A 23,789-nucleotide genomic window follows, 5' to 3' on the forward strand; every position below is an offset into this window, starting at 1 on the left:
ACCTCACCCTAATCCTGATTCCAAAGCCCAGGCTCCATCCCTGCAACTCGTAGTCAGGAAGAGCTCGACCGTGTGGAGGCTCGTTAGGACATGCTTGATTAATGAGTTCCTCTCGTGGCTCAGCTGAGCTCAGGAGCTCTGTTGGTTTTCATTGAATTTCTGCATATTCAGCTGTAGCAAATTGATGAAGCAGTTCAATCAGGTTATCCAGAAGCGTGCTGGTCCATTCTCTTCGCTCAGAACGTTATTCTGAAGGTTTTTTCTGTCTTATTGCAAATTTTAGGCAAGCGATGTGTGAGTGAAGATCACAGAAATGTTTTTCAGGTATGTGACACAAGAGTAGACGCTCTGTATTAAAACCTCTGAACCTCAGGCAGTTTCTGGGTGTTTTTTTTGGTGAAGAAAACCAAAGCTGAATTTCTCCAAGTTCAAGCAGGAGAAACCAAACTGCCGTCTGACACCTGAAACCGAACTCACCACCATCACCTGCGCACCTGTCCACAGGTGAGCATCAGACCACGTTCACCGTCATGAATGTGAAACCTTTTTGTCCTTCAGCTGCTGAGGTCCACAGTACACAGGTCTGATCCTGGACCCGCCTCAGTAACAGTCACTAATCCCCCTCAGACCATAAAACCGCGTGTGAGGGGACGGCGGCGCTCCCGTCTCCTCGCAGCATGTTTCCCCTGCAGCTGCTCGCTCTCATCTTCATCACGCCGAGACACGACGTGAAGGAGAGGAGGAGGAGGAGGCGGGCGGACGGACGGACGGGCAGGACAGACGGGAAGCGTGAGCTGGTTCTCAGGAGGGGAGACCTGCTGGAGGTTCCCAGGACTCTGTTCACACACTTTGGGATTTACCTGGGGGGAGGCAGGTGAGTCTCCGTCGTCACGTGTCGAGAAAAGAAAAGTTCATTCTGGTTGATTTTCTGCTTCGATTTGAGGACGTAAAAGTGAAGCTGATGCTAACTCCTTTCTTTTTTCTCCTCCTCCTTCTCTTTGTTGTCTTCCACTCCACTCCTTTTTCCTTCTTCCCTCCATCGACTTCTCCTTTCCTTTCCTCTCTCCTGTCGTCACCTTTTTCCTTTTCTGTTCCTCTTTTTCATTTCTTGTCCCTTCTCACCTTATCTAACCTTTCCTTCCCTCTCTCCTATGTCACCTTTTTCCCTTCCTTTCCTCTTCTGACCTCTTTCCTTTCCTTTCCTTTCCTTTCTTTTCCTTTCCTTCACTCTCTCCAACTGCCATCTGTCTCCTTTCCTTTCTTCTCACTTCCTTTCCTTTCCTCTTGTGACCTCTTTCCTTTCTTTCCTTTCCTTTCCTTTCCTTTCCTTTCCTTTCCTTTCCTTTCCTTTCCTTTCCTCTTGTGACCTCTTTTCTTTCATTTTGTTTCCTTTCCTTTCGCGACCTCTTTCCTTTCCTTTCCTCTTGTGACCTCTTTTCTTTCCTTTCCTTTCCTCTTGTGACCTCTTTCCTTTCCTTTCCTTTCCTCTTGTGACCTCTTTCCTTTCCTTTCCTTTCCTTTCCTTTCCTCTTGTGACCTCTTTCCTTTCCTTTCCTTTCTTCTCACTTCCTTTCCTTTCCTTTCGTTTCCTTTCTTCTCACTTCCCCTCCTTTCCTTTCCTTTCCTTTCCTTTCCTTTCCTTTCCTTTCCTTTCCTTTCCTTTCACTTCCTTTCCTTTCCTTCCCTCTTGTGACCTCTTTCCTTTCCTTCCCTTTCCTTTCCTTTCCTTTCCTTTCCTTTCCTTTCCTTTCCTCTTGTGACCCCTTTCCTTTCCTTTCCTTTCCTTTCCTTTCCTTTCCTTTCCTCTTGTGACCTCTTTCCTTTCCTTTCCTTTCCTTTCCTTCACTCTCTCCTACTGCCATCTCTCTCCTTTCCTTTCTTCTCACTTCCTTTCCTTTCCTTTCCTCTTGCGACCTCTTTCCTTTCCTTTCCTTCCCTCTTGTGACCTCTTTCCTTTCCTTTCCTTTCCTTTCCTTTCCTTCTCTGCAGAGTTGCTCACTTCATCCCAGACATCATGCCCGTCGTCTCCAGCGATCAGCGTCGAATCAGACAGATGGTCACCAACAGCAGGCTCCTACTGGGAGTACTGGCCAAGGTACCACAGCTCCCAGTGAGCCTCGTCTCTGAGGCGTCATGAGAGTAAAGAAACAGTCAGAAAAACTCTTTTAAACTTAAATTAATAACTAATAATCTTCCCTCGTCTGTCTTTAAAAGACAAACATGTTAACGGTGAAGGAGGAGGAAGCACAATCATTTAGAGAAGTCACATTAGAGAAACAAAGTGAGGAAGAAGAAGAATGAACGCAGGTTTCTTTGGAGGAAGAACGTTTCATGATTTTCAGTTTCTGATCGACTTTAGCAGGAAACAAAGGAAATGAGTAAAAACACATGAAGACAGAAGGATGGAAAAAAGAAAAGAATAATGTGATGAACTGCTTCTCCTCAGTGTGGCAGCGTGAGGGTGGACTCGGTGGAGGACTTCGCCTACGGATCAGAAATACTCATCAACGCCGTCGACCAGGTGACCGATCCGCACGACGCCGGCGCTCGGTTCGAGTGTGTGAGATCCAATCAGAGCAGGAGCTGAACCGGCGCAAGCTTTGGCATTTTACTCCAAAACAACCAAGTAAAGATACTGCAGGACCTGAAAGAAGCCGCTGCTGCACGTTATTGATCTGAACACGTCATCATGATGCAGACTGAGCCTTCTCACAGTATTTGTACATTTGTATGTATGTTGTGGTACTGGTTTCATGATTACTGGTTCCAGCTGGTCAGGTTTGAGGTCATTTCAACCTGTTTGATCTGTAGTTGGATTATAGACGCTGATCAGATGTGCCTCTGCTAACTAAATCCAGCTGTCAGATAAATGGAGTTCAGTGAAAACTACAATATTTCCCTCTGAAATGGAGAGAACTGCGCTGTAATACTCCAACAGAAGTGAAGCAGAATACCTGAGATTACTCTGAAGAGCAGGACTTTAAGTTTAATGAACTTCGTTGCAGAACTGTAGTGGTGCTGTTGGAGAACAGACGTGTGTCGCGGCTGTATTTCGGTCCAGGTCACATGAACGCATTCAGCAGTCCTGGTTCCCCACACAGAGCCACGCCCTCTGACCAGCGCTTCGTCTCATTGGTCAGATGAACTGAGACCGTGAACAGGCTGCTGTCAAAACTAAACGCAGATATTTCTCTTTTTTCGAAGTAAATATCAATCCTTAAAAGTTCATCTGCAGGTTCAGCTGACAGCGTTTGGCACAATGGTAGCAGGATTAGCAACATGCTAAAGGTGTAACAGCAGCTACCTTCCTGTTCTCTCGTGCGTCCAGGTGTGCAGCCGCCCGGCCCTGCAGGCGGAGGAGGTGGCCAGGAGGGCGGAGAAGCTGCAGGGTCACGTGTCCTACAGCCTGCTGTGGTATAACTGCGAACACTTCGTCATGTACTGTCGCTACGGCACCGTCACGAGCTTCCAGACGTTTCAGGTGACGACAAACAGTTCACCAGACTCCACGACCACGACCAGAGCAGCTTTAGTGTTTGAACATCTGAAATGTAGGATGAAGGAGGAAACTGAAAATATACAAACACTGCAATACTTTGATGAGCGGCGTGTGTCCTCACTCAGCCGCTGAACTCTTTGAGATTATCGCTTTAGAGCATCGTTCAGGGGAAAGTGCTGAAAGGAGTGGAAGCGTCCAGGCCGAGTTGATTAACATCGTGAGTCGAGGTGAAACCCCTGACACGAGTCATTTGAAGAGCAGTGAAAGCAGTTGAAGTGGAAGCATCAGCTCAGGTGTGTGCACTGGAAGCAGCAGTCATGCATGAAGTGAAGAAACTGCGGGAGCTGAAGTGCTCGAAGGCAGAAATTCTTTCACATGATATTTGACAAGGTGCAGGTTCCTGCATTCACTTGTGTTCGACCAGATTCGACGTCCAGCAGCTCGTTTTCTCTCTGCTCACGAGTTTCACCGTGAACTTTAAACTCTGGTTTAGAGATCTGCATGTGGGCTGATGTGTGGACGTTCAGGTGGCCTCAATGTGTAACTTATAAACACGTATAAAAAACGTTTCAGTCAGATTCAGCCCAGTTAGCTGGACGTCTTTTAATCAGTAAATCACATGACCAGCAGGCTAAAACCTCCACAGGAAGAATCTGAATCACAGCTGATCCAGTAAAGCCGGTGACAGTCGTATTTCCAACACTGGAACAGACTGAACGCAGAGCAGATCTCCACTCTTTCCTCACTTCTGTTGCACATTTTCTGGTTTCCACAGAGCCGCTCCAGGCCTCCAGACCTTTAGCTGCAGATTAATGCTGATCACAGATCAGACCAGCCTCCCTCATTAATTGGGTTAAGCCTTGCTGTTGCAGCAACGGTGGAGTCCATGAAAGCTCCGTTGTTTCTGCAGTTTTGTTCTCGGCCTCAGACGCTCGTTGTTGTTCTTCGTTCAACTTGATTAGCTCGTTTGTTAGCATTAGCTTGTGTCACGTTCGTGTGCTCCTTACTCTCGGAGCCTGTATGTAACGCAGCTGTTTCGTCTGCTGGATGTGGATGTGATCAACACACCCCGCACCACATTTCAGCATCTCATCGTTAGCTTCGAGCTACGACACGTGTCGGAGCTGCCCTCCAGAGAAAAGTCTTTTCTTCTGCTCTGATTCAGTTTGACGTCTCTTTGACGCCAAAGTAGCTGCTAAAATCACAAGAGTCAGAACTAATCCACTGATGATTAAAAGGACAATGAGGGAAATAAGACAAAAAGAGCAAATACAGAAGTCATAAATAAATAAATCGGCAGAGGTTTGGGCTTCCGATACAGTTTAGAAGATACAATCCAGGATTATCACAAAGCTCAAATATCATATTCAGATGAGAACTTCATGCTTTTGTTTTCTGAGTGTGAGAAAGTGTCGGCATCAGCGAGAAGATTCACTGGTTTGGCTTTTTGCTGAGACGTCTCATCTTATGTATGAAGAACTGGTAAAGTTCAGAGCAACAGCTGCAGCAGAGGAAGAAGAGGAAGCTGACAGCTCTGGGTTTGTGGACAGATGATGATGAAGAGCACCACACACTCAGTTTGATTACTTCCTGCATCACACAGCAGCTGAGGCTCACTCTGCACCTGCAGCATCACAGTGAGCATCAGTGACAGTTAGACAGTGTAACTGCGCCATCTAGTGGCTGATTATGGCTCTGACTTTAAACTCTGCAGCAGTGAGCAGACACTCAGGTGTTTATGATCCACCTGGATGAAACTGGTTCAGGTCAGAGTGTTCAGATCGTGTTGAAGCGGATCGTTTTGAAGGAGTTTTTGCTTCTGTCTAAAACTCAAACTCTCCACACATGTTGTTTTTGGTGTGAATAGATAAAAAAAACCTTCTTCAGTGTTTGGGTGTTTATCACATTTTAACATGTTTTTATCTTCTTTCACATTCCCTCTTCATCAGTTCTGTAAGACAGTGAGGAAGCTGTTGCTGAGTCGGCATGTTGCCAAGGCGACGGCGGTGATGGGGCCATGTCTGCTCCTCTACCTCGGAGCTGCGACCACCTGCTCAGCCCTGCTGGCCATCCTGCTGCCCTTCCTCATCTGGATGGCCTCATAAACACACACACACACAGTCTGCAGTCTAATCAATCAATCATCATAATGAGAATAGTGTGTAAAAATGTAAAATGATGACATGAATCAAATAAATGTTTTTTTTCTGATATTTTTGGGTTTGTTGTATTTATTTACAGGGAGAGAGAATTTCATCAACTAATTGATATTTAAAACTGTTTATTTGTCAGACTTATAATGATTTTAAATTATACACATTTGACATATATTCCATTTGCATTTATATTTATATTTTTATTTCATTTTATTTTACAAGAGGAAAAGTTTCTACTAAATCCTGTTGTCCCGCCTTCCGCCCCCTGGATAAACGTGCTGATTGGCTCAGAGCCACTGGCCTTCATGTCAATCATAATTTCGGTCTGTTTGAGCTTATTGATCGATTTGGTAAGTTTCTTATTCAGTTTAAATGATGATAAACTGTCGCGGGTTGAGGTTTTAATTCAGATGAGAGGGAAACGTGAGAAGACCGTGAGAGGAAATGACGACAGACAGAGCTGAAAGAGTAAACTGGGGATTCGTTAGCGAACGAGCTAAACAACAGCTAGCTAGACGGGACGAAGCTAAAGTTACCGTTACGTGACCGTTACAGAGCCGCTAGCTTACATGCTGGCTAGTTAAGTTAACCGCAGCTGCTGCGCTAAGTTAGCTTAAGTTGTGATGTTTGTGGATGTTTTACTGCTTTAATGAATCCGTCTAGTTTACACATACGACAAGCTAACTTCTCCACATCACTGTTTACTGAGGCTCTCTGGTTGGGACTGGGGGGCGGGCGTGCAGTGCTCCTTGAACCGGTTCCAGGTGGTCCACAGAAAATAGCTAATGAAGTTAGCTAAACATGGAAGAGCAGCATAGTTAGTTTAATTAACTTCATTTTCACTTTCTGAAATCTTGTTTTGATAGAGCAGAAATTAGCATGAATGCTATGATAATGGATCTCTTCCTGTGTACTGTTAGCATTGACCAAAATCCAATGAAGGTAAATGAGTAGCAGTTAGTCATCTAGCTAGCACAATGCATGTCAGATTGGGATTTTTGGAAGTGTTTTAGCAACTTCAAACACAACCAGTTGACATAATCACAGTTTCAGCTAAAGTTGTTTCCTGTGAATGCATGATTTTCACACTGCCCGTGAATTGAGATCATATGATAGTAATTCATCTGTTTACCTGTGTGCCAGGTAAATTAGGCTGCACTCCTCCTTAAATGCCTGAAATCTAAAATATGTTTATTAAAAGTTAAACACATTTTCAGGTTTGACTGAGATTAATTATGGCAGGTTGGCTGTTTCCTGCACTGATCATACTTGTGACATGCAGAGTGTCTGCAGTCTTCATTTGTTGTTTTACACTTGATCACATGTCAGAAAGTCAGTTTACATTTTGGTCGTCATGGTCACCAGATGAGTAATGTTAAAAAGGTAATTTTTTGAGTTAGCTCAATTACTGGAGTATTTTTCATTTCTAACACTTAAGGCAGATTATTTTTGTCATTAAATTACGAAATCTATAATTTGTAGAAATCTTCCATCGTGTACCAGCTGAGTGGCTCTGCCTGCTGGTGGTGCAGGATGCTGGCGTCTCCCGTCACATGACCTGAATGTTACAGCTCGTAGTTAACTGTCATGTTTGCTGGACAGACGGAGACATGGACACAGACTCTGGTCAAGTCAGCCTGCTGGTGGGCGAGGACGAGTTCGATGCGTCCCCCCTCAAAAACTTGGCTCTGGTCAATCTGTTGAAGAAGACTGGATACAGCTTGGTGCAGGAGAACGGACAGAGGAAGTACGGTGGACCCCCGCCAGGTGTGTGTGAAAAGAAAGCCAGGATCAGTGTTGTGATGTGATTGGCCAGGGGCTCAACCCACAAAGAAGGTTTAACTCAGCCCGGCTCTCTTTGAGTGATCTGGCTTTACTAAACCTAACCTGTGTGATCCTCAGTGACTGACAGGGTCTGTTAACTCTGGCTTTACTAAACCTAACCTGGGCGATCCTCACTGACCGACAGGCTCTGTTAACTCTGGCTTTACTAAACCTAACCTGGGCGATCCTCAGTGAGCGACAGGCTCTGTTAACTCTGGCTTTACTAAACCTAACCTGGGCGATCCTCAGTGACCGACAGGCTCTGTTAACTCTGGCTTTACTCAACCTAACCTGGGCGATCCTCAGTGACCGACAGGCTCTGTTAACTCTGGCTTTACTAAACCTAACCTGGGCGATCCTCACTGACCGACAGGCTCTGTTAACTCTGGCTTTACTAAACCTAACCTGGGCGATCCTCAGTGACCGACAGGCTCTGTTAACTCTGGCTTTACCGATCCAGCTTAACCGATAAAGCATTAATGTAGCATCGTCTAAACGGACATGACTTTATAGTTTCAGTCACGTCAAAGTTACAAAAACTAAACGCAGCTGTGGAATCTAAACATCAGCAGTCAGAACAGATGGAAATAAAACACCAGATCACCAGATCCTGCCGCTTAATATTCAGTCCTGCATTAAATTTATTAATGACACTCTGGCTGCTCCTCATGATTACTTACATTATCAATGAATCTGTGTTTGTGCTCGATCGGCCAATCAATCATCAGAACTTCAGTTTTCTCCTCTGTAAAACAAAGAAATCCTGACGTCTGACCAGCTGGAACAAAGTTCAGTCCAGTTTTTATTAACGGGACACTGATTTTAGTCTTTTTAAACCAGTTTCTGTTTAAATAGTTTCTTATTAATGATCAGCTGACACTGATTGAAGTGTAAACTGATCATATTTTCAGATTTTATGCAGGTCTTTATTCTTCAAAACATACGATTCAGTTTTATTTATTAGTTGTGAAGTTTTTAATGATTGTAAGTAATTCTAAATGGCTTTAAATTAAAGTAGCTGATCAGTGTTTCTGGGTTCATACAAAGTCTTTTTGTTAATTTTAACAGTTGTATTTTAAAGGTTAGGCATTTGAAAATGCTCTTTGTTGAATATGATAAAATAAGCTTGATTGTTCAACACGGTGTTTGATCCGCTCATTAACTCGTGCAGTGTTTTAATATTTGAAATGAACGCTCTCGTCCGCTTTGTTTGTCGGCTCTCGGTGTTGAAAACGTACAAAGTTAATATGAACAGCGAGTAAAATAAAGTGAGGTTGTTGTTGGTATGAAGGAAGAATTTTACTCGTAAAAAGCTTCACATTAATATGAGGGCTGGAAGAACACCCAGCCAGCTGCTGGAAGCCGGACCGGCCGATGGGAACCGACCCAGAAACAAACCTCCTGTTCACATGAAGCTCCAGTGTTAGTGGGGGGGCTCATTAAATACAACACGCACACAGATTAGCGGTTCTTTGAATCTGTTGTACAGAAGCTGAAATCTGTTGTAGTAGAGTAAAATAACATGAAATCTGATCTCCAGTTCATGTGAGACGAGAGTGAAAGTATAAAACATCCTCAGTAAAAACTGTTCACTCAGGATGAAGCAGAAGCAACAAGAAAACAGGAAGCGCGATCTATCATCTGTTAGCATCTCTCGACAGCCACAGGTAGTTCAGTTCATCTCTGTAGCCGACAGGCCGCCAACCAACCTTCATCCAGACAAACTGCAGGGACAGAACACCTCCCACCGTCCAAAACATCCAGACATTACTGTTCAGATGAGCAGCACAGATCTCTCTTCCTTCATATCATCAGTCTGTGTGTGAAAGGCTTCAGTTCGCTGATTAGTGATTTTCACAAACATAAAACCTGGAATCAAAGAATCAGGTGACTGAGCGCAGCTCTGCTCTGTGAGCAGACATGAAGTTGAGTTCAGATAATGTCTGTCAGAGAAAGAAAACAGATCTTTATTAAAGTTAAATATGAGCTGACAGTGATATTTATCATCATCATCAATCTTTTTATGAACTGATTCGAGCTGAATGTGTGTAGAAACATGCAGCTTGTACTGAACTATGAGATCAGCTGATCCACTAAACAGCCTCTCAGAGCCCAGACCAGGTCGGCCGGGCCCCGGGATCAGCTCTCTCTGTCCTGGTTCTATCTGAGGCCTTAATTGATGGTCGCTGGGTGACAAAGATCTGAGAAATCTCCTGCGATTCATCGACTCTTTTGCTGCTTTTTCCTTCCCGCTGAACTGCAGCAGGTGTGAATGACGCTGTGTTCTGGTGCCGCAGGCTGGGAGGGGCCACGCCCGCCGCGGGGCTGCGAGCTGTTTGTGGGGAAGATCCCCAGAGACATGCATGAGGACGAGCTGGTCCCTCTGTTCGAGACAGCCGGCAGGATATACGAGTTCAGACTGATGCTGGAGTTCAGCGGCGAGAACCGCGGCTACGCCTTCATCAAGTACAGCAACAGGTAGCCGAGTGCGTCCCTCTCTGCTCCGCCACACCAAAGGTTTGACACTTTAATTCAAGTGCAGAGCTGCATCAGCATTTTCCAATGACCACAGTACAGTTTCACACGATGAATGATGCTGAATCTCTGAAGTGGAATCTGAAGTGGGGGGGGTCCTTTCTGTCATTATTTGGTGTTTTCTGTTTGAAAGCAGAGTCAGAAGTTGGATTGCAGCGACTTTCATTATTACAGTACGTTGTGATTAATGAAGTATTGGTGGTTATTGATCGTGGTCCAGAGAAGCGGCTCAGAGAGCCATCCGGATGCTGGACAACTACGAGATCCGTCCAGGGAGGTTCATCGGAGTCTGTCTGAGTCTGAACAACTGCCGCCTCTTCATCGGCTCCATCCCCGAAGTCATGAGCAAGCACGACATCATGAAGGTGATGACGCAGGTAGGAACAGCAGCAGCTTCACTCGGCCGCCCCCCCCTCACGGTCGTATCAGAACAGAAACTCTGAGCGAGGAGGGGGTGTCTCATACATGTGACTGAAGAGTGGAGACAAACAGGTTCCAGATCAGTCGTATCTGAAAACTCTGATTCAAACTCTGGAACAACAGCAGGAAGAGCGGAAAGTGATTGAAATGTGGAGCGAAGTGCTTTCTGAGGCGGTTCTGCCTTTAGAAATCCCCAAAACACCCAATGAAGAGCTCCTACAGGCACTTTGTGAATGATTTTCGGGACTCCGTCGCCTTCAGTTCTTTAAATGATCTTTTTAAACTTGGAAATTAAACGTACAAAAGTTGAGCAAAACTACGCAGCTGAACAAACCGCTCTGATTGGCTCAGCATTTAACAAGGCAAAGTTAAGGCACATGGCCAAAAGTGTGTGGACACGTTGGAACCCGGCTGCAGGGATTTGCAGAGCGACACACCAGATTCACACTGCGGCCACGTTTCTAATAACCGTTGTTTTGTCTACATTTGTTACGAAGCTGTGATCATAAAATGAAGATTTTTATCTGCAGCTCAGCAGCTGAGTAACAACTGCTGCCAAGAGAGCAGACCCCAGAGCAAAAATACACCGAAGCTACTGTCCAAATACTTTTGGCCGTATGGTTGAAGTGCAGAAATCAGACTCCTTTCATCATTAACAACTTGAGGTGTGTGAGACCACGGTAATGGTTTCCATGGCAGCAGATGTTGCTGCTGACTGATGGAGCTCATGCGCCTCCACACTTTCTCCATGTTTCACTTTAACTCCCCGCTGTTCTCCCGGCTCATCTCATGTTGGCACATCTGTCTCCCAGGTGACAAACGGGGTGGTGGACGTGATCGTGTTTTCCAGCTACGCCGACAGGAGCAGAAACCGAGGTTTCGCCTTTGTCGAGTATGAATCCCACAAAGCGGCGGCGTTGGCCAGGAGGAATCTCAGATCAGGTACGCGCTCCGACTCTCCGCACCCGTCCAACATCTCCGTCGGCTTTTTGAGGACATCCGTCTTCTCTGCCGCACGTCTGTCCACCCGAGAGTCACCGCTGCTCTGCTTCTACGTGTCCTCTGAACTGACTCTGGGTCAGTTCCTGCGTCTGTCCAGCAGAGGGCGGTAGAACACTGCAGCAAACTGTCTGAAGGGGAGGTGGACTGTGACATCAGATACACACTAAGTGTCCAGTTTATTAGGTTTCAGCTCCTCTAAAGACGTGTTGATTTAACTGTTTGAACATTCTGGAGGATGTTGTTTGTGCTGCTGTTATTTTATCAGGTGTTTCTCTTGTTTCGCCTCCCCTCAGCCAAATAAACGGACAAAATGAACGCTGAAACGATCAGTGGATCGAGCTCATATTTTGATCGGCTGGTGTATTTGCTGGAGAAATTACTGCAACAGTTGCTCCTTTTAACTTCTTAATTTTGAGGATTTGCTGTTTTTCTTCTGATTGATCTGATAGCGAATCAATAATTAATGCTTCATGAGCCGAATGATCATTCAATCAGGAACATAAACAGGCAGATGAACTGATCATGAAAATAAAGAAAGAGCCGATGAACACCTCTCTGAATCAGAACATTATAACCTCGATGAAGGAGGATTCATTTCAGGGCTGCTTTAGCTTTAGCTTTAGCTAGCTGTACCTAGCTGAGTGTATAGAAATGGACTTGGGGCTCACACTCGTGTCAGCAGGAAACTGACTTCAGTCCACTGAATGAACCTGATTGGACAGGATGAGCACTCAGCCACGTGGAGCCTGTGGTAGGACGAAGCTGGGGGGTATCTGTCATACACAAACAGAACTTTAGACTGTAGTTGTTGAGTGAAAACACCCTTCCCTCTGTGACTGTGTGTTTTAATGGTGACTCTTCTCTGGACAAACGTCACGCGTGTCAGATGTCACACGTCTGAAACGTTTGAATGTTTCTCCTCGCTCGCCGTAGTCTCCACCTGCAGGACCACGGCGACCCGGCTGTGGAGGAAACGATGGTTGTCTGTGGTTTCCGGCGTGTCGTCAGCGTGAAACCGTACGCAGGTGATGTCTGGACGCGTTCAGCGAGTCCAGATGTTGAATCTGACGAGTCGTGGTCCCGATGTGTTCAACAGGAAACTTCCAGCTGTGGGGTCAACACATCCAGGTGAACTGGGCCAAGCCGGACAGACACGGACGAGGAGGCGACGCGGCGGTTCAGAGTCCTTCACGTCAGTATACAAGAGTCTGATGTGTGTGTGTTTGTTCAGTCTCCTGTGAGGAAACTCGTTCTGTGATCGATGATAAACGAGGAAATATTGATGAAGTTACCGACGAGAGGAGGACTCAACAACGAGTCAGGAGGGGGGGCGACTTCAGCATCCAAAACATCGGTCCAGTCATTCAAACATGTCCACAGACGTTCTTTAACTTTTGCTTTTGTCAGATGAAACTGGGCGTCAGTATGTCGGACTTTTAGTGAATTTCACACGTGCAGAGTCTCTTGTGGACTAAGCTAAAGATAACTAGAGCTTTCCATTCCAACGTACCTACTTCTGGGTGGACTGTACACGAATGTTTGGAAAGCAGGAATAATGAAAGCGAAGGCGTCTTTGACTAAATGAGAATTATGGTATTTATTACAGGATTCAGGACACGGCTAACATGGGGGTGGTCTGGAGGTTACAGAGGAAGCTAAGGTAGCCAAGTTAAGCTAAGTCAGGATTCACCAACACGGTGCCCGCGGGCGCCAGGTCGCCCCTGAGGACCACATGAGTGGCCCCCTGCCTGTTCTAAAAATAGCTCAAATAACTTACCAGTTGTTACAAAACTGGAAATGACAATATATATAAAAAAAACTTCAAAACTAAGTTGGTGAATATGGTTATACTTGCTAAACATCAGCACGTTAGCATTTTCATTATGAACATGTTAGCATGCTGATGTTAGCACGCTAACCTTGTTGCTGATGCTATATGTGAATAAAAGGCGTCACTATGGTAATGTCAGTGTGACAACTACATTTCAGTTTTTTGTCACATGACATTGTTCCTCAACTGCTTTCTCTCTGTACCACACTGACCCTGCTGTCATTTCAGATCCAGCCACCTGGATCAGATCCACATCCCCTGACCCCCCCTGCCTGCCTGCACCCCTGTTCCCACAGCTGTTCTAAAGACTCCTCGTTGTTTCCAGCTGCTGAAGCTTCAGTCCTCTGAGGCTTCAGATCAGCTTCAGCATCTGAAGCCGTCAAAGCTGGCTCGGCGGGATGACGCGGACAGACTGTTCAGAATCCGTCAGGTTAAAAGCTCGTTGTCGTCGTCTGTTTTTAGTTGTTGTGTTTGTGGCGTTGTGTTCGTTTCTCCAGCTCTAATATTCTTCAGTTGCTGTATTTCCTTTATTTGTTTTTGCTGGTGTTGATTTTAGCAGTCATGTGCCTCCTCCTCAAATAAAGTTTTGTGAATTTGAATTCATTTGCTCCTTACGGCAGTTTTTTTTCCCACATTTTCACCTTTTTGTATTTAAATTATCCACCAGATCGTCGACAGATGATGGGAGAGCTGGCAAAGACTCAGGTCTGTTATTTATATGCAAGATAACATTTTCTAGCTGTTAGAGGGTCCTGGTTCTGCACGAGCAATGGAGAAACACGAGGAACCAAAGGGATGGCGCTAGGACCCCGGGGACGTCCATAGTGGTGGGACTGGCACAGGTGGGCACAGCAGGAGCTGGGTGCGCTGATCAGGTGTGTCCTGGTTTATTACTTCTGTCACTGATGAAGATGAAGTTCAGAGTTTCTGACATGTGAATCTGGTTTTTCGTCCCTTATTGAAGTGATTTGTCTTCAGCTTTTCTGAGTTTAAAGGGATAGTTCGGCATTTTACACATTAATCTGTATGGCATCAACATCTACAGTCTCGTGCTCTCACACTGACTTCGCCCCCAAAGTGTCCTCTGAGCCGAGATCTGGCCAGTTGTGGTCAGTGCGAAAGTAGTTCCGGTAGGTTTCCTGGGGCCAGAGAAGGCACACGTTTTTCCTCTCAAAACAGCACTCATTCGAATCAGTGATTTATTTGCATAACAAAAGACGTCAACCACAAAACGTCACACCTCGTAATCGTTTGGGTCTAACTTTATCCCAATTGCGATCAATGCGCGCAGGCGCCACTATACGTGACAGGTAGCTAAGCCAGGTGTTTCATTCACAGTTTAGCGTTTGGAAAGCTAGTTACACCATGTCTGACTACAGCAGCGACGAAGAATATGATTTCAGCACACAACCAGAAGGATATCTGTATGAACCTGAATATACGGATGCAGAACTCTATCAGATGGAGGTAGAACGGGCAGAGAGAGAGAGAGAGATGGCGAGCAGAGATGTGGAACGTGAAATCGGGGCCGCAGCTGCGAGACCTCGAGTGACTGATACAAGGTGGTGTACGTGCAACAAGTGCGAAGTTATGCAGACCGAGGTTGAGTGCTACTGTTGCCATGAATGGGACCTCGTAATGCCTCGCATGCAGGACCTTTCCATTGACGAGGAGGCTGGCGCATCAGCAGCTGTCTGCATCGCCAATAACAACGACTTGCCTGCAATCCTGAATGCTGGTGTCCTCGAGACTTTTTTCCACATCCCGAAAATAAACTGGAAAAAGCGCCCCAAACCTGCTGGACCCGATGGCCAGTTGTCTGCAGAGTGAGTTTTTGTCTACATGCTGTTATTTTGATGCTATTGCCTTATACCCTACAGTAGGCCTACAAGTGCTCAATTGTAGCCTACACCGAGTTGTATGTATGTAAGTAGAAGTACTCTTACAAATGTTATTACAACACCAGCAGCTTGGTATTGTAGTTGTAACAACGTGATAGTATGGGTGTTGTCAATAAAATAGTAAGATAACTTCTACTTTTTACAAAGCTGCTTGCTTCTATGGCGTTATATTGTATTATTCTGAGCCATGCAGTAGGCTAGTGCGACCTACAGTCATCACATCCAACATTGAATGAATCTAATTATAGTTTTATACATACCATGTCATGGGTGGCACTTATGAATATAAATACATAATGTAGTGCATCCCTAAAGTAATTTATGTTCATTTCATCATCATACTTGAAGCAAAATTTACTTCTGAGCATCACTGTGTCTCAATATCAGCCTACTCATGAATGCCCTTCAATCATAAAGCAAGGCCTACCTTATGCATATTATGTCAAGAGAGCTCTAAGGGTTATGTCGCCGTGGCCCAAAGTGTACTCATAAAGGACATTTTCTCTCTGTATAAAAACACATAAGGATACCTATTTCACAGTAGCCTGAAATGCTGGTGCATAAATAAAGATACCTTCCTGACAAACTGCTGTGTTGTCAATTAAACAAAATGTGTTTATATACAACCATAATAACTATGCAGTTTACTCAATGTTGACACACTTCATATATCTAATGTGCATAAACTTATTTTCTGTTTGCATTTCAGACAGTACAGGCTGGTCGCCTATCGCATCATAATGGAATGGGCTCTGAAAGGACAGACGCTTGGTCCTGGCAACAGAAGAGTTCTTCCCTCCTGCGTGGTGGCGCTAATAAGAAGAACATATCCATCACCAAGTGGACAATATGCTGGTTTCAAAGAGTCAAATGATGCACTGCAATTGTTTTAGAATTTTAAAAATCAAAAGCTTTACTGTGAATTTCTTTTTGACGTGCAATTTCCTAAAAATACAAAACAAATGTAAAGACACAAATGTAAATAAACAATGTAAATAAACACACTTCTATGACAATATATGTATATACAGTCTCAGTCATCTTTCTCAGTGGCAGGTGTCTCATGAAAGCGTGATTTGTGTGCTGAAACCAATTCAGCCTTGTTTGGCTTTGGTGTTGGGGCAATGTTGGCTGGTATGATGACTGGAGGATGTATGTGGAAAGCTGGGTCTCCGAGCTTCACATTGGTGTCAAGCCGTCGTTGGATGACCTTCTCCACCAAATCTTTCGGGAACTCCTGTGTTGTTGGCTCATACAGTCTTCTTGCAACCCACTGATTTGACTGCCGTGAATGGAAGACATTATATCTCTCTTGTCCTAGGAAAAAGGAAATGGGGGGGGGGGGGGGGGGGGGACACACAAGATAGGATGGTGTATGATCATTATATATGAAACTCAATATGGTAATGTGTGTCCTGTGATGCTGTGCGAATTCTCATTTATGAGCTTACAAATAGGTATCTCTAAAATAGAAAGGCAAACTAAGATGTAATTCATTTGTATAACATTTTTTACATTTCCTGGGGAAAAAAAAACAGTTATATAGAGTTTTCAAAATGGTCTTGGTCTACTTTTTACTCAGATAAGTAATCAAGAAACATTATCTGTTAGCAGGCAATGTCTAGCAGCTAGACTACAGTCTGATTTCAGAAAGTGCCTGCTTCGAGTTCTCATGTCATTTTTTTGGACGGATTTCCAAATTACACGGGCAGGGTGCATCATTTGTCCCAATGTCAGAAATTCTTCTAGTAGCCTACCAAATTTTAAAATGTGACAATCTGAAAATAAAATCTGTGGAATTTTTAGCTCAAACATATGCTGGGTGCTGCCGTTATTTCTCCAGTCTAGAATCTGACAAGGGTAGCTTTATCTTCATTATGCTAGCCAACGCCGTCATGGACTTCTCGTACACGCATAGAAACCATGCACATTCCACGTAGTAATTAGTTTCTGACCATTGTAATAACAGTGTAGCCAACATATTATGTATGTGAAACATCATTGGTGACATGACACCGATAGATGAATATGTTTCACTCACTGAGATAGAATATATCTCAGTGCTTGCACTCGCATAGCCCGCGGTGCATCACCAGAAGACTATACACGGATGCTATAGAAAATATGTGGTACAATTTTGTTTACCTGGGGTGCAGGTACAGCAGTGCTCTTCAAAATACGTCTCTTTGTCTGTCCTTCTGGAAGTCGTCCTCGCTGAAGTGGTCACTGCACACGCGAAGCTTTCTCATCTTCGGTAGTTGGGTGAGCTCCACGTTCAAGCCCAGAGAAAAGTAGCCAAAGTCTCCTCAAAGCTACATTCGTCAAAGGGAATCGGTGGAATGTTTGAGGAGACCCACTCTCATCTTTGTTGGTACAGCCTGGATAGGCACAAGTGCGCACCATGTCTCTATCTCGTTTTTCCAAATAAAGAATAGCCGGTGGACTTCTTCTCTCTCTCCTTCTCCTAGCTCTAAAACTAGCTCGTTTGCGTTGCGTCGTCTGCACTCTGTAAACACCATCGTACACTGACGAGAGATCAGTTGGCTCACACACAACGGTTAGCACTGACAGCGCGCATTGATCGCAATTGGGATAAAGTTAGACCCAAACGATTACGAGGTGTGACGTTTTGTGGTTGACGTCTTTTGTTATGCAAATAAATCACTGATTCGAATGAGTGCTGTTTTGAGAGGAAAAACGTGTGCCTTCTCTGGCCCCAGGAAACCTACCGGAACTACTTTCGCACTGACCACAACTGGCCAGATCTCGGCTCAGAGGACACTTTGGGGGCGAAGTCAGTGTGAGAGCACGAGACTGTAGATGTTGATGCCATACAGATTAATGTGTAAAATGCCGAACTATCCCTTTAAATAACAGATCTGAGCTTTGTTGGACCTCTTCAACACGTTTTCTGTCTTTTTGGAGTCGGTCTCGGGTCCTGGCCTTCAGATGCATCCTCATGTAGTCATGATCGTGGACTACAGGAGGCAGCAGGGAGGCGGGTCCCTCCCCATCCAAAGGGTCCTCGGCGTGCACATCACCGAGGACCTCTCCTGGACACCAACGAAGGGCCGATGCTTCGAAAAGCGGAGAGTTCGTCTGAAGACAGTCTTTTTACACGAGATCCCAGTGAGCAGAAGGAGGCCTGATCGTCTACCTGTTACTCTGAAAAATAGGCCGAGTCACTCAAAAAAGTAAATGAATCAGTATGAACTGTGTCTGTGATTGAACAATGAATTCAGCGATATAATTAATGCTATTTCTTCTATGCTAACACTTCATGGGACTGTATCAGTCATCTAAACCTAAAAATCCTGCAGCTAGTTGGTGTGGTGTGAGAACTTCTCAAGCCAAATGAAAATAGGGTTCATGCAAGATATGAACCAATACCCTTACTGAATGAGAACATTTAGAAATACAGGCCTGTCTCGTATATAAATGCCTTCAAGTAAAAGCCTGTTACCCCTGTACTCAGGTTAAATCCAGACCCAAGTGTTATATAATATATGGTAATGTTCCTCATGCCTTGGGTTGGGGTAAGGAAGCCGGACAGCTAGCATGTCGTTCTGTGTGTGTGTGTGTGTGTGTGTGTGTGTGTGAGTGAGTGATAAAACAGGATGTGATAACTCCTGCAGGACGAAGGTCAAGTGCAAAGGTCGTCCTGAGATGTGTGTGTGTGGGACTGAGTGAACAAACCTCAGAATGTGATGATGAGAGGCAGCTTGTAAACTGTGTGTGTGTGTGTGTGTTTTAACTGGAGGAGTTAAAGGGAAAGTGTGTGTATTGTGGTCGCCATGGTTTTCCTCAGACGGACAGTCATGCGTCGCTGCCTGCTGCTGTTGGCCACGTTGGCTCTGCTCCTCTTCGTCAGCTCCTTCTGGCTACGTGAGTTTCCTCACTGTCGAGTGACTGAATGTCGGCCACGTTGGCTCCACGTCTCTTCCTCTCTCAGGCTCGTCGTCTCAGCCAGTTACAGTATAAGAACTTATTCTGACTTTGTCGTAGCCAGTCTTTGATTCATACTACTGGGCCGGAACATGCGCACTGTGTGTGTCAACATACATGTTTTCTAATGGCCAGCAGGGGGCAGTGCCACTGGTTACAAAAAGAAGCCTGGTTGTATGCAAGCTTATGAGAAATTATCTCAGTAAATGGTTTTCTAATGAATTCATGGTCTCAGTCACTAGTTGCAAGTCTTCAACGCGGCATGATGCTCATTTTGTAAATCATGGTCCCATTCAGAGTAAAATAGGTGATAAGCAGAGTGTGCTTTAAGGTGTACCAAGTCATCGCCACGGCGCTTCTCCGTCAGATCCAACACATAGTTTAGTCCTCAGCAATAAAGCGGTAACATAGTGACGTTTTGTTCCTGTCTGTCCAGCTCAGGGTGGAGTCAGAGACTGTGGCAGCGCCTTGCAGCCATGTTTAAGTTTTTATCACCAGACGGTAGGACGAACACGCACACATCTGTACACCTGTCCTTGTGAGGACGCTCACTGACGCAATACTACTATATGAAATTCTGTATCAAACCTTTTTATTTTTTCTTTCAGCCTGAGCCTCCATTGGCTCCTGGGGACTGGGTGGAGCCTGACGGAGCCCCTCCCCTCCTCCAGGAGTGTCCTGGCCAATCGTTTCAGGCCTGGCGTCTGCTGCAGTATTTAAAGTCCAGCCTGGCAGATGCTGATGACGTCCTGCTGGAGCCGTATCTACAGAGCTGGGACCAGCTCCTGAAGTACACACACACACACACACACACACACATTTCAGCAGCTTGTTAACTTAGCTTAGCATAAAGACTGGAAGGAGTGGGAAACAGCTAGCCAGGCTTTGTCCAACTGTCAGAAAATGGACCAGCAAGGTCACGGATTAACACTTTCTATCTCATTTGTCTAATCTCTACAAAAACCAGAGTGTTAAAACTAGAACTCGCCATTCCACCAGTAACTTCTTGGAGTCTTTGCTGGTTGCCTAGCAACTGCTAAGAGCCGAAAAATAGTCTGCTGCATAACCTACCATAAAAGTGTGATGTATCATTGTCAGACTTGAGTTCTCGTACGTTGCTGCTAGGTGAACTGTGTCACATCCACACAGAGCCAGGCTAGCTGTTGCTAAGCTAATTTACGCAGCTGTAACTTCGTATTTATCGTACAGACACGCATACGAGTGGTTTCAATCTCAGCAACTCCTCGCAAGACAGAGAAGCTTTTCAAAATGCAAACTGTTTCTCTGAACACTTTTGAGAGTTATTTTTAAGACGTCGAACCGACACACAAACACTTTCTCACTCTCGACCTAAACAAAGAAAAACCGCCGTTCAGGATTTCCATGTGATTCAAACGCAGACTCTCCAAAAGGTCTTTCTCTTTCACGACATCAGTCAGTCTCTGCAAGCAAGCAAGCTGCAAGTTCACAAACCGTCATCAACACGGCTGCACTGTGGGTGCATTTCAGGCCACGGTTTGTCTTGAAAACGTTGTTATGTTCCATGACTTATACATTTAACAACATTTACATTTGAACACAAACAACACAGAAATGTTGCCTCCATGCATTTAACACAGCTATCAGGAACACCAGGGAACTTTAGTCCGACGGGGTAGAAGAAGCTCTTTTATTGTGTGCATCTGGGATCTACTTCATACTGAGCCTCCATATACCGTATATACACTCCATGCATCTACTTCACTAGAACAGGGGTCGGCAACCTTTACCACTCAAAGAGCCATTTGGACCCGTTTCCCACAGTACAGAAAACACTGGGAGCCACAAAACCCCTTTGACGTGTCAAATAAAATAACGCTGCATATAATGTTTTTTTTGCCTTTATACTTTGTACAAACAAACGATAATGTGCTGCATTTATGAAATAACTGAACGACTGCAGAGAAAACAAAACGACATTTCTGCGTGCAACAATAACATTTTGAAGTCAGACAAAAAGACGTTGGGTTGAAGGTACTTTCAAGTAAAATTCTCAATGTCTATTGGAGTCCTTCTTGCATTTATGAAAAAAACACCAAACTTAAATTCTCCACCGGCAGCAAGGTAAAAATACCGTCCACTCTCTGCGTGCCGTCAGTCTTTTACTGACGCGTGCAGTCAGCTGTCAACCTGAATAATAAAAAGACTATTTCACTGAACAATGAAAAAATATGAATATATGCTCAATAATAGACAATTAAAATATTAATCAAACGAGGTTAATGTGATTTCTGCTCCTGAACCTCAGCGCAGAGCGTCTGCACATCAGCGCTGTGCGCCATCACCTGCGTCGTATACGCAGGATCGTAAACTGTCATCTGTGAGCGATTTGTTTCAAAACGAACGAACTAAAATAAAATACTTTTTAGTTAAATGCTCATTAATTATTTTCGGGAGCCGCATCAGAGGGATGAAAGAGCCACATGCGGCTCCGGAGCCGCGAGTTGCCGACCCCTGCACTAGAACAACACCAAGTCATAAAACAAGTGAGGAGCCTGTATTAGCTTTATTTCTGATGGTCTCAACTGTTGTGAAAGAGACAATAAGATCAGACTGTTGTTTCTTTCTAGCATGACTGTGTTTAGCTGCTCAGCTTCGGTGCTTGTTTGTAGTTTTAAATGGGAACTTTAATCAAAAAGACGGTTGATGAGGACTAAATGATGTGTTTGCTGAATGTCACATTTTGGATATGCTCCTTGGCCTTGCAAGTGACACTTGATTACTAGTGGGCAGTAAGTTATTTAGCCTGACATTCTAACTTTAACGGTGTAAAAATGATGATGTGTAGAAGTACAGGAACACGTTGATCTCGGTTTCTGAGGAGATAAAAACTCATTCTTTCTGTCTCGCAGTTTCATGGAGTCTCTTGGGAAGGTGGTCAGTTTCTTTTCTCAGAAGGTGAAGGAAAAGGTTGTACTGATACGAGAGCTGTCACTCAAACACAGTACAGAGGCTCATGGGAAACGCAGTCCACCTGACCACTCTGGACAACAAACTCCAGCATCATTTGGACTAAAATATGGGGTGAGGCTGAAAAGACTGTCGCAAAAACATGGCTGGATGATATGAAATGATGTCATTTGCTGATGGAGTTGTTAATTTTCCTCTTGAGGCGTATCGCTCAGTTCGATCCATGGTGGAGGCGGAGCTCAAAGCGGGTGTGGTCGACTTCTCTCGCCGCACAGATTCGGGCTGCAGGACGCTGCTGCGGCTTCATCGGTCTCTGCTGTGGTTGAAGCTGATGTTGGAGGGTTTGGCTGAAGGACCGGACGTGGAGGGACGATACAAAACACCTGGGGAGCTGAGCAGGTAACAGCTTCATCACTGACAGACTGCGGTGTGTTCAAGGACCAGTCACATTGTTGCACAACAGAGAAATGCACTGATCCCGGTCAAGTTCAGTTCATTCTTGACCTTGGAAGCAGTAGTTTCACCTCAGGGTCCTTTAATAACTGAGCTTTTGATTGTATCTCATGATCTTCCTCAGTAGAGGAGTCATGAAAATGTGTAGGTTCATATCTCCTTTTTTCTGAGCACTTAAAGAACATTTCAACTGATGTCCATTGTCTGCTGTGTTGGACACCAATTAGCAGGATCCTTTGTTAAGCCCCGCCCCCTTAATTTCTGCTGCTCACCTGCGACGAGCGCCGGTTTCACCAGCGAAATTCTTTGGCATTTTTAAAACAATAAGTCCTTGTTTTCAAACAAAAGTAGAATGAACAGTTTCTCATTTCTCACTGATGACCATTGAGTCTGTTGGAATGACAGCTGCTGTTTGTAGTTTATCCGTTGTGGCTAGTTAGCTACATAAACTAACATTAGCACCATGAGGTGGTTAAAAACAGCCTCCAGCTAACCTTTAAATGTTTCCAGTTGAGCAGACTTAAGCTAGTGCTAACAAGTTCCAGGAGCTGGTGTTGTGCTAGCACACTAAGGCTATAGCTAACAAGGCTTTTTTTGTGACCCCACAAACTAACGTTATAGTAGCAAGCCTGTGAATATTCTCATTCATCCAGGTCATTGTAAGCTTCAGGGCATTCAGTCGTTCTCAACTCTCATCCGAGCAGGCTTCATCAGTTCATGCGCACCAAACTAGATAGGACAGCTCTAGTCCAATGAAATGGTGTTAGGTTCAAGTATTTACCCTCTGAGTGAGGCCAACCCCCAAAACCAAGGATGGTATCACTCTATTGTGAGGCAAACGATCCCCCATTAAGGTGGGGTAGGGTGCAACCCTTTGGTGCCAACGACAGTCGTCTGCCTCGTTAGTGTCCATCCTGTGCATCCCTCACTGCACTGGACTGCACACACCAGATTGTTTCACCCTGCTGTAAAAGAAACCCTCAGTCTGTTTTTCATCCTCTTCACTCAGGGATGCCTACAAGGTGGCGTTGGCCCCCCACCACCCCTGGATGCTTCGCCAGGCTGCGGAGTTTGTCTTCCTGGCCCTCCCAGACCGGCAGTACTTCCTGCAGCTGGTGTGCGTGCGGAGCCAGCAGGAGGCCGTGCCCGTCCTGCACGTCATCATCCACGCATTGACGCTCGCGCACACACAAACTCAGCGAATCCTGGCTGAACACGGCATGCTGGAGCTGCCGTGACCGCTGCACCTCAACACGCTGACTGTACGTATAAAA

General features: G+C 45.1%; 4 protein-coding genes across 4 annotated transcripts; all 4 read left to right on the top strand.

The window, feature by feature from the left end:
* The first annotated feature begins 677 nt into the window (after nucleotides 1–677).
* Nucleotides 678–5,604, top strand: LOC121626353 (lecithin retinol acyltransferase-like). The gene is made up of 5 exons (XM_041964820.1): nucleotides 678–874; nucleotides 1,990–2,095; nucleotides 2,447–2,521; nucleotides 3,329–3,481; nucleotides 5,449–5,604. The coding sequence occupies exons 1-5, from the start codon at nucleotides 678–680 to the stop codon at nucleotides 5,602–5,604; spliced, it is 687 nt and encodes a 228-aa protein (XP_041820754.1).
* A 1,661-nt stretch (nucleotides 5,605–7,265) lies between these two features.
* LOC121627006 (probable RNA-binding protein 46) lies at nucleotides 7,266–12,876 on the top strand. The gene is given in 7 exon segments (XM_041965765.1): nucleotides 7,266–7,422; nucleotides 9,777–9,957; nucleotides 10,235–10,391; nucleotides 11,247–11,376; nucleotides 12,533–12,584; nucleotides 12,586–12,628; nucleotides 12,844–12,876. Coding segments are annotated over 7 exon segments (753 nt in total).
* Nucleotides 12,877–14,433: 1,557 nt separating this feature from the next.
* LOC121626354 lies at nucleotides 14,434–16,138 on the top strand. The gene is made up of 2 exons (XM_041964822.1): nucleotides 14,434–15,093; nucleotides 15,878–16,138. The coding sequence occupies exons 1-2, from the start codon at nucleotides 14,633–14,635 to the stop codon at nucleotides 16,059–16,061; spliced, it is 645 nt and encodes a 214-aa protein (XP_041820756.1). The 5' UTR covers nucleotides 14,434–14,632; the 3' UTR covers nucleotides 16,062–16,138.
* Nucleotides 16,139–18,962: 2,824 nt separating this feature from the next.
* Nucleotides 18,963–23,753, top strand: LOC121627007 (ceramide-1-phosphate transfer protein-like). Its single transcript, XM_041965766.1, has 6 exons — nucleotides 18,963–19,053; nucleotides 19,550–19,614; nucleotides 19,722–19,903; nucleotides 22,005–22,176; nucleotides 22,265–22,461; nucleotides 23,525–23,753. Exons 1-6 carry the CDS (start codon nucleotides 18,963–18,965, stop codon nucleotides 23,751–23,753), a joined length of 936 nt encoding a protein of 311 aa, XP_041821700.1.
* Nucleotides 23,754–23,789: the final 36 nt, after the last annotated feature.

Source organism: Chelmon rostratus, chromosome 23, assembly GCF_017976325.1.
Source record: "Chelmon rostratus isolate fCheRos1 chromosome 23, fCheRos1.pri, whole genome shotgun sequence".
NCBI classification, from domain to species: domain Eukaryota; kingdom Metazoa; phylum Chordata; class Actinopteri; order Chaetodontiformes; family Chaetodontidae; genus Chelmon; species Chelmon rostratus.